The 11,032-nt window shown below is 43.3% G+C and overlaps 2 protein-coding genes across 2 annotated transcripts in view; one reads left to right on the top strand and one right to left on the bottom strand.

Annotated features, from left to right (window-relative positions):
* The first annotated feature begins 2,518 nt into the window (after window positions 1-2,518).
* Window positions 2,519-3,094, top strand: LOC106808413 (uncharacterized protein K02A2.6-like). The gene has a single exon (XM_014811133.1). It carries the CDS (start codon window positions 2,519-2,521, stop codon window positions 3,092-3,094), a length of 576 nt encoding a protein of 191 aa, XP_014666619.1.
* A 2,294-nt stretch (window positions 3,095-5,388) lies between these two features.
* LOC106808415 (flotillin-1-like) overlaps window positions 5,389-11,032 on the bottom strand; it is a 19,727-nt gene continuing 14,083 nt past the window's right edge. The window contains 3 exon segments of the mRNA XM_014811135.1: window positions 5,389-7,477; window positions 9,536-9,700; window positions 10,184-10,368. Of these exon segments, the coding sequence (XP_014666621.1) occupies window positions 7,451-7,477; window positions 9,536-9,700; window positions 10,184-10,368 (377 nt within the window). The 3' untranslated portion in view covers window positions 5,389-7,450.

The following is an 11,032-nucleotide window of genomic DNA, read 5'->3' as shown; positions in this document are numbered from 1 at the left end:
CTACGGCGCCACCCCCGCGGGGAACTGCCCGTGCCAACAGATCCAACGGCGAATCTTGGTCTACGTATGTGCCAGGAACATGCTTACTCAACTACCACGAGGCACTTGAAGCGATGGATTCCAATAAAATATAATGCTAACTAATAGCGAAGTCTATTTACTCAACCCCAAATATTTTAATGTTTCTATATCACCGCTGTGGCACTCTCTTTCAACTATTAATTAGCGCGACAGTTTTCCTGTTAAAATTCCTCCAAATCCTATGTCCATACATGCGCTGGGCCGACCGGGCCATGCGCTGCTGCTCGCAGATAGGGCGGGCTGCGCTGAGTTGCAACGCCTTCCAACACTTAATATCATATAGGGAATACTGTTCGGCAATAAATAGTTGAAATAGCAGTATAAAAACATTCAAGGCCAGTAATTCGACCCATCGATTATGCAAAGTCTGAACGAATGCTACAGACGTAACTGAGCAACCGCACTTTGTCGAGTTAATGCAAGCACAATTAACCTATATCACCAACGCGCTATTAGTTAGTCCAATTATCAGCCTGCGTAATTACTAAGCAAATGTCTAATTGAGAAATCCGTTAAATTCGGCTAATATCTGGCACGACAACGCGAATTTTAATGGCCAACAAAAATAAACATCGAGCTTCGGTTCGGTGACGTCACAGAATTCGTGTATGCTATAAACGCATGTTGACGGCCATCCGAGATTGTTATGTTCCGGGTAAATGTTGTTTGCCTCAGTGTCTTATTCAATTTGCGCTAAGTTAGCCACATTATGATTACTATGTTGCTTGTAATCTCAAAGAAAGCGTAGTATTCCAATTTATTCCCGAAATCCCAAGAGTAAAACCAATGAAACGTACCGGAGATGGCGTGCACTCACAGACTACAAGGGATCCGAAATCACGTGACGGCCGAGCATGACGTGCGAAAATGTCCGGACGTGCACTATAATGCTGTATGACACCGGCGCCGCTTGCGCCAGTTCTGAGGCCGGTTACAGCCCGGCATGGCGGTTTGCGTAGCTGTCCAACACCGAGTTTCCCTTGGACTGACGGACTTTCAATGCTAGACATTTCCTTAGTAAGCCAGCGTGAAATATTGGACAAACTAATACGCGTTTGGCTCAGAAGGTAATGTACTTATTAACTAGAAACAAAAAAAAAAAACAAAAACACACAAACAAAAACAAAAAAAAAAAAAAACAATCGGTGCAGTTAACTGTAGCAATTCCGTTAAAAAGCGATAATCGATGGTCGAATTATGGCCTTTAAGAAGTTTGGTAGTAATAGATTTCGTATTTAGTTAGGCATTATATTTTATTGAAACGCTTCAAGTGCCTGTGAGCTCACATACTGTGGTTGATGCTGCTATTTTACCTTGGATTACTTATATTTTACGCATATTATATATATATACAATATATAATATAGTATATATTATATATATATATATATATATATATATATTACACCTACCTAAAGTTGTATCGGTATTAGTAACATTATAGTATATGCATTATTTTGCCGTTTTTACCCCAAGCTTCACTGGTTGGGAAAATCTGCTAATCCAGCACATATCTGGTCCCAAGCTTGCCAGATTAGTGAGGTCCAACTTTTATCTATTTTCTCAGAACTGTGAATATGTATCCATGTGCAAGCTCAGATTTCATAGCTTCATAAAACATAATACATTTAACACCCTCACCCATCTCAACGCTATCATCTATTATGGCTCCCAATTTGAAGGTTATAAACATTTCTCGATCCTAGCAAATTCTAGTTGAGCTATGAACTATGGCCCCTGTTGAACAATGAACTAAAGCGCCAACCATTATCGGAAACCTTAGGCAACCCACTTGTAATGGCCTAGCTCCCCATTTTCAGGGCTTCCCCAACGGGTCAAGAACCTCAGTTCTTTATGCAGGGTACGAAATTAACGGGAGTCCGGAGTCAAATACTCCCTGATTTACTGTCGGACTCCCTAATTTGACATACGAGTCCGTGTGACTCCCTGAAAATTCTGCGATACTGACTAGTTCGTCTGACTAGACGGCCTCGCGGAATTACCGAATTTTTTCAGCTAATGTCCTAAGAAAATTTGCCAGATGTGCACACACTGCACGAATCTTAAAAATTAGCACATGCGTTATTGGTAATTTCTTTAAATTTGAACCTCAGACTGCAGACTCCCTCATTTTGCTGCGGACTCCCTCTTTTTGAGGGTAGGGAGTCCATTGGACTCCCGTGTTCAAAAGTTAATTTCTACCCCTGTTTATGTAATACACAATGCTAGCGAAGGGAACGTGAGCGATTGCGTGGCATACGTACTCTCACTGCCTCAGATTCAGCTTCAGCCTCCAGTATGACGCGATTCCTGCGTGCAAGCAAAACACGTGCTGTTTAAACAGTCGTCGCCTCCTGAGGATCGTGTTGTGGTGCCGCCATCACTCCGCCGTTCCGTGCTGGAGAACTTGCATGCAGCTCACCAGGGCGTGTCGTCCATGGAACTTCGCGCACGAGCCATGATCTTCTGGCCTGGCATCACTGCCGATATTCACAAAATCCGTGCGAAATGCTATGAGTGCAACAAGAATGCTCCTTCCCAAGCGCCTCTTCCGTCCACGCCGGCAACACCACCATCCACACCGTTTGAAGCTGTGTTTGCAGATTTCCTTAATTTTGGTGGGCACCATTACCTCGTGGTGGGAGACCGCCTCTCTGGATGGGTCGAGATTTTTTCGTCCCCGGTGGGATCGCCACGGGCAGGAGCTATGGGCCTCATTGCAAGTCTTCGCACATTCTTTGCGACATTTGGAGTGCCGGAGGAGTTATTCAGCGACGGAGGGCCGGAATTCACCGCCAGCGCCACTCGTGACTTCCTCTACCACTGGGGCATCAGCCACCGAGTCTCATCCGCTCACCACCCTCAGTTGAATGGGCGGGCGGAAGTGGCCGTGAAGTCAGCAAAGCGTCTCCTACGGTCAAATGTTGGTCCGACAGGCGTGTTAGACAATGACAGGTTGCTACGTGCGCTGCTGCAGCTCTGCACCAGTCAGATTTGGGAAACAGCTGCGTGACTCATTCTCTTTCGTGAACTGCCTGGAGAAGTACTCAAACCCTTTTGTCCGCCCGGAATGGCAAGAGGCATGGCACTCGAAGGAGGTCGCGCTACGAGCGAGATTCGTGAAGTCGTCTGAGAGCCTGAATGAGCATGTGCGCCCCCTGCGTCCCATACATGACGGCGACAGGTGCTTCATCCAGAATCAAGTGGGGAACTCACCGAAGCGATGGGACCGCACCGGCACGGTTGTCGAAACTCTTGGCCACGACCAATACCGCATTAAAGTGGACGGGTCCGGGCGCCTCACCACACGGAACCGGAAGTTCCTCCCGAGCATTTGTTCCGGCTTCTACCGAGATCCAGGAACGGGCCCATGCAGAACCATCTATGCCGTCGCTGGCACCACCAGCTCTCAAACCGCCAGATGCTGCCCTGCCTCGTCCTGGTCTTCCACACGCGGCCCCACGCAATCCGTGCACGGACACACCTTGTGTTGCGCCGCCGAGTCTTTCAGCACCACATGAAAGGCCGACAGATGACGATCTCCCAGCAGCCACTCTATCGCTGCCTACCCTGGCCCCTGCAGCTGAGCAATGTTTTTTGTTTCGGGAATCCGCACCCGCCACGAACATCGAGCAAAACACGTTTTGCTCCACGTTCAGGGTGTTTTGCTCGGGTGTGTGCGCTAGGCTTGTGTGTGTTTCGCTGAACAAGCAATGTTTGATTCGCGGACCGAGTTTTTGCCTGAGCGTACGTTTTGCTCGGGTATGTGCGTCAATCGTTCTGCTACACAGCGAAACGCCACAGACGGTCTCCAATCAACATCCTTAAAAATATCACATGACACACAAAATTGGATGTCCATTGGATGGCTATTTTTGATGTCATGTGACAGCGGCGCTGTACGCAGTGTTTCTGTATGTTTTGCTCAGCTGTGTGCTGTGTCGGGTGGCGTGTGTGCGCTTGCTCGCCGAGCAGAACGCGAAACGCTGGAAAACAAAATTTCCCGTTTTGCTCCGGGTGTGTGCGCTAGGCTTTATCACCGTGGCAGATTTTATTTTATTATTCTCGTAAATATTTTATTGATTACTGTTGTCAAACATCAGAAGGGACAGCTGTCATAGTAGCGCGCGCGACACTGATGTCGACTTATTTCAGTGAACTAATAACACATGACTGTGTGTGCGCGTGTCGGTGTGTGTGTGCGTGTGTGTGGATGAGTGTGTGTGCGTGCGTGCGTGCGTGCGTGCGTGCGCTTGTGTGTGTGTGGGTGTGTGTGTATGTGGGCCTGCTTTTCCTTGTGAGACAGAAAGAAATCACGCACATGTTTGTAGCAACTAGAACGAGACATTTTTTCACGAATAATTTTTATTGAATGAAATATGGTTAGGGAATCATAACAAGCATATGGTAGATTCACTTACGGCGTAATGAAAGTAGTGTACCAGTCTTCATTACTAGCTATCCAGTGTAAGTTGTATACTATGACGAGGAAAACGGTGTCACTACTGCTATCAATATGACAGAAGCTATAACCTAACAAGACGGCGTTTTAGAAATAGTTTGACCATAGACCCGATTAAAAAAGGTTCCACGTTACTTGGGCACACGCGCAAGCAATAAAAAACACTGCATAAGTTGGTCGGACTTGGAGACAGTCATGCTTACCCGTAAAGAAAAACCGAAGGCACGATCACAATAGTACGACACCAAAAGCTGTGCTATGTGCGACTATAGGCATGAACTGCTAGGACCAGCTATAATTTGTGACCCGCTCCAGCATAATACGGACTAAGTCGCAAGTCATTGTTTTGAGTAATGAGCACGCACACATGTCAATGCTGAAAATGGCCTACCTTGACAAAAATGAGTTCCTAAGTGCATATTTAATCCGGATATATAGGTTCAGATATCTCTAGATTATTATGGTCATTTTTAATTTAAAAAAAAAATAATTTGAAGGGCCCCTGACCGCTCATCCCCGACTGGGCCCCTTACCCGGAACGCTTTATCTCAAAAGCTGCATATTCCGGAATGTCGGTTTCCGATCTTCAAATTGCTGTAGATCGGTCAATTCTTTAGATATAACCAAATATTATATATCATTTTAAAGGTAATTAAATGATCTCCAGATATGCACATAACTCAATTTGTAGAATTTCCTACTTAATCCTGGTTTTGCTGGAGCGGGTCACATTTAATAACAAACTTTACTATAGTATCATCTGCAATATATCAGGAGCTAATAATAGATGTAGTATATTAGCTCTTGAATGTATCTAAGTATAGACATGCTTACAAAGAGATGAATAAATCTCACTATTATTTATTATTGATAATTATTATTTATTATTGTAAAGTGGTAGTCAGCTCTATCACCGTGATTTATTCGAAAACTCCGGAGCAGTCACGTTGTAGAACGATTCGTGAAATTATATCTTGGAACACGACGAACACAAACACACACAAAATACGGAATCTATTAGGATTAATAATAATATAAACAAGGTAAATAATACTGTATTAGAGAAATTGTTCATACATGTGTGTGAGTACATTTTATGGTTAAGTAAGGCCACTGACTGTTAGCAACAACACGCAAATATGCACGCAATCTCATGCCTGCATGTGTACACATACGTCCGCCCGCCCGCACGCACGCACGCACACAGGCGCAGGCACGCACGCACACACACACACACGCAATGCACGCATATACACACACAGATACACAGGCATTCACGCACGCACGCACGCACGCACGCACGCACGCACATATATGAGTAGTATATAATATTTAATGCATCTGGCTACTGTTCACTACACTACAAACATACTCTCTGAATTCTCGATACTCGGTAAATATTGCCATTAAAAATATCATTCGACACCGAATAAAAATACACTGGTAGTTTTCCCTGAACCACTGCCATGCACGACAAGCGATAATGATTTCTGGCCGGATGGATGCTGGGAGACAAAAACACATCTAGCACTGCCCAGAACGCCACGCACGAACGATTACCGCTTCCGTGAGTAAACGCTCTAACCTCTACAGACTTAAATGCCTAACATCAAACTATGGGTGCGGTATGGTTCACCCAGACAGCATGCAACCTGCGTCGTCTTTCTACTGCACCGACCGAGGCCCGTGGCGTGTAAATATTCACTCTAACATCACTCATAAGAGCTTCGTGCAAGGTACGAGATTCAATCGAGACACGAATCGGGGCACAAGATGGCAGTACGGCGTCTACGTACCTACCCACGACTCGCCCAAACAACAAAGATATGAGAAGGCAAGATTCTTACTCCTAATAATAGTAATATATGACAAGAAATGCTTGCCAAGATTCGCGTGGGTTGAACACATTTCATTTCACTCCACTACAACACTGAGATATATGTATTTCATGGCAAAAACCTCATTATAAAATAGAATCATGAGATTCGGTAAGCGACTAATAAAACACTAAACATTAATGCATGCAATCCCCATAAATATCGGGATTTAATTACAGGAACGATACGATAGTACTGATATTAAAACACAAGGGCATACAAACATGCCTTAACCACCTAAAATGTCAAAAATACACTATACGACAAATGCATATTAATATCTACCGGTAGGACTTCTCATGGTATTACCAAACATAGCATGCTGGCAAAGATCACACGACGTTAACAAACAGAAGAAAACCAAGCTGATTGAAGCGGTTTGTGAGACAGCGAATCTAATAGATACATAGCGCCTGACAGGGAAAAGGTTTTCTACATAGTTTGAAACTTTTAGAACAAAACTGAATAGTTTATGGGGTTAAGATTGTTTATCGTTTTTCATTACCTATATTGCATGCCACCTTCGATAATGTTCCAAAAGATACTGGAAACAGGGAACATCACATACTTTACACTTCCAACAACGTGAGTGACTCCAGGAAATATGGCTCAACCAATGCCGCATTTAAAATATTTAGCTTACAAAATGATGAAGTTTCCATGAAACATGCAATTTTACTACACGATCCTTTATTCTCACGCACATGGGCCAATTCTGTTCGCATTTTGCTAATGTTTTGTAACAATCAGTGCGAAAACCCCCAAGACACACAAGCTAACATTTCTCAAGTATTTATTAGATTAGTAGTCTCACACAGCGCCACACAAGCCATAAGGATAAAGAGATGACCCTCTTGGTAACACTGGTAGTATTGAAGTAACTATATAAAATACCAAGAGGAAGATGTAATCCGTAGCTGTAGCACGAACACATCTATACAATATGTATAGAATACATATACAAATTGTATAAATATGTTCACGGTTGCATTTAACCCATTGACGTGATCCTGGATGATGCATAGTAGTTCTATCGTGGGTGGGCCATCTTCATAACCTGCCAAGAATATGATTCTGTTAGGTCAACAACACAAACACGTTACGTTTAGATGTTCTTATTCTTTTTTTCATTCTAAACTATCAATATACTGTTTCGCTATCTGTGCTATCTTTTGTCAGCTGAGTCATGGGAATGTAGTTCCGCCATGTGCAACTGCATACTGGCTAAACTGCATTTCAGATTTCAAGTATCACCTCCCAAGATCCTTGACAAGCAAAAGCTAACAAATGGTAAATGTGACTGTTTACAGGTTTTATATGAGTAAACCACTGTCTATGGCTACGTAGAAGCAATATTTCTATGTTAGTTGAACAAAAATAAACAAAACAAGGCTGATAAAAGCAAAAAGTAGTTTTTCCTGGAGGCAAAATCAGAAAAATTACGTATTACATTTTTTTTACAAAAAAACACGTAAAATTCAACAACAAAAATATTTAGGATGGGCACATTTTCTCAGGGTTGTTCAGGTGACCCCAAACATGGTTTTTATATATTTTCAACCCAAATAAAAGCTGATCAATGATACTCCCGACCCTCAACGTGATCCGAAAGACGTGGCATTACACGTCAGAACTGGGATATTAAGTTGCTCTAAGCTGTGGACACACTAGGCGATTTTTCTGGCGATTGAGTCGGGGGAGTCGCCGGCGATTTTCGAGTTGGGCGACTGAGTCGCCCGAATCAAACATGTTTGATAAAATCGGGCAATTATTTGAGTCGCGCGACTACATACAATGCGCGCCCGAACAATGCAATACTATACAATGCGAGTATACAATGCTCTACTACGCGCGCCCGAATGTACGATTCATCAGCCAATCAAACGGTGCCATTTTCAATCATGTGACTATCAATCTAGGTGGCGCGAGATGAATCGCCGATGAATCGCGCTGAAAATCGCCTAGTGTGTCCACTGTGTCACCCGACTCAGTCGCCCGACTCAATCGCCTGAAAAATCGCGTAGTGTGTCCACAGTAGGGCTGTATCGATACACTCGTGTATTCGGTGCACTGAATATTGTTGTTGGACGATACGTATTCGTTATTCGCGTCATCATTATTCGAATACTGACGAATACAAATAATAGAAATGGAACCTACTTGAAAAAATCTTTTTTAAACTGCAATTCTATGCAGATTTGCTCGAATTCGGAATGTCGTTTGCAGCTTTACCCGTGAACGCACCTAGACTGGTACCCATCGCTTCTCACACGTCGAGAAGGCCGGGACGTGTATCTTACTATCACGTGTAACTCATCCCATATCGAGCGTGTGAGAAGGGATGGATACTAGGGTTGCAGCGGTATACCGGTATTGCGATATTATCGCGGTAATATTTTAGGTAATTATCATACCGTAACCAGCTCAATACCGCGGTTTTCTTGTTGACATGTGATATACACGTGTACAGTGATGTCACGAAAATCTGACACAGCCATGCCGCGTTTTTCCAGCCATGTGCGCGGCAGCGGCGCCTTTGATTGAAGTACGGGGCTTGATCGATCGCGAGCGCATAGCGCGTTTCACTAACGTCTGCTAAAAGTTGTTCGTTAACGAACGAAAGTTGTCCGGAGGCATAGCAGACAACACACCCACCCACGCACGCATGACACACGCACGAACGTGCACACACACACACATGTGCGCGCACACACATACGCACACACACACGCACTCACACGCACACGCACACGCACACGCACACGCACACACACGCGCGCGCTTACACGCACACACACGCGCGCGCGCTTACACGCAGACACACATATACATTTTCATGTGAGTCTGCTAAAATACGTCTGCTAAAACACCCTAGGAGCCAGGGCATGATTGCATGCCATTCTATCGTAAATATAAAGCATTTTTTTCATTCATAATTATATATATTAATATTTATTCCTTTGGTAGTTTTCACAGCTTCAACAAGTGAGTATTCGTATTCGTGAAATATTCGTATTTTCATGCATATATATCGTGATACGTATCGTATTCGTGACCTAGTGTATTCGTTACAGCCCTAGTCCACAGCTTTAGTTAGAGATTCAGGCACCCTTACCTGGGAGACATCCATCCCAGTCATACTCTCGACAATCTTGGGCAGCTGGTTGACAATATCCACGATCTCGCCAGTTAGCTTAGATGCTCCGACATCTCCTTTGCCATTAGACACCATCGTGATCTTCTTGGTCTGTGACAACGGGGCCGACACCTCAGCGACAACCTGTCAACGGGAACAATTATCAGTGCTGCATTATTACTTGGTTAACACACGATCTATGTTATGTACTCAACCGTCGCAGTTGATGGTCGTTGTGTATTATGATACTATGTAACATAATCAATGATTGGTTATACCATTCATTATATTATACCATTATTTATTACCATGAAATGCATGGACGAAATAAACCGGGTAAATTTACGTTGCCTTAACTGCGGTTTATACTAAATGTACGGTGGTAAACTTGACATGGGAGATAATTTACCAATTTTCAGCACGTAAAATACAAAACAAGTCTATAAACGTAGAAATAATTTATATTTTTCATAAAATCCAAATATTTATTTATAGTTAACTTGTAGCATTGATTACTGATGGTTCAGATGCTGACACTGGAAAACAAAATGAAAACAATTCTTCTCTAAAGTTGGCAAAAACCCAAAAAACATCTTCACCACTGACAGGCAGGCGTGCCTAACGTACCTTAGGCATTGTTTCCAGGACCATATCCAACATGGCCGCATCCTTGTATTCCTTCCACGCATCTGCCTTCTTTGCCATCTGCTCAGCCTCTGCCTTAGCTTTTGCTTCAATGGCAAATGCTTCAGCTTCACCCCTCAACTGAATTATAAACGATGTCATACATCTGCAGGGATGATCTGCAGAGGCTTTCGTGCATTAGTTGTTTAACAATCACTTGTGGTTGGAGAGATCAGACGGAAGTGATTAGGATGCTAAACATTTTATAGATTATATCAGGAGCAGATAATGATATTCTATTATGATCTGCTCATAATTTAACACTCCCAAATGTAAAAACTCACTAAGGATTGTTTTAATGTATGATATTTAGGTTGAACCGCCCTAATCCCGCATCCACTGGCCGGCAGCTTTGATGATTTGGGACAATTATTATATCTGGTTATTATATATTTAATTATTATCTGGTGGTGGCTAGTTTGCATAACTGCCACTGGCCAGCTACGGCGCCACCACTGCCTGCCAAAATCAACCATATTGGTTACGTTTGCCACAGCTCACACACAGGCACTTGAAGCGTTTCAATAAAATATAATGCTAACTAAATACGAAGTCTATTTACTACCAAATTTTTAATGTTTCTATACTCTCTTTCAACTATTATTGCCGACAGTTTCCTGTAAATTCCATCCAAATCCTATGTCCAACATGCGCTGCCGACGGCCATTGCTCTCGCGGCTGCGCTGTTGCACGCTTACACTTATATATATAGGGAAACTGTCGGCAATAATAGTTGAAAGAGAGTATAAAAACATTAAGAATTTGGTAGTAAATAGATTTCGTATTTAGTTA

Source organism: Priapulus caudatus, unplaced genomic scaffold (assembly GCF_000485595.1).
Source record: "Priapulus caudatus unplaced genomic scaffold, Priapulus_caudatus-5.0.1 Scaffold274, whole genome shotgun sequence".
Taxonomy (NCBI): domain Eukaryota; kingdom Metazoa; phylum Priapulida; class Priapulimorpha; order Priapulimorphida; family Priapulidae; genus Priapulus; species Priapulus caudatus.
Note: the sequence above shows the minus strand (reverse complement) of the source record. Positions and strands in the feature narration are given on the sequence as shown.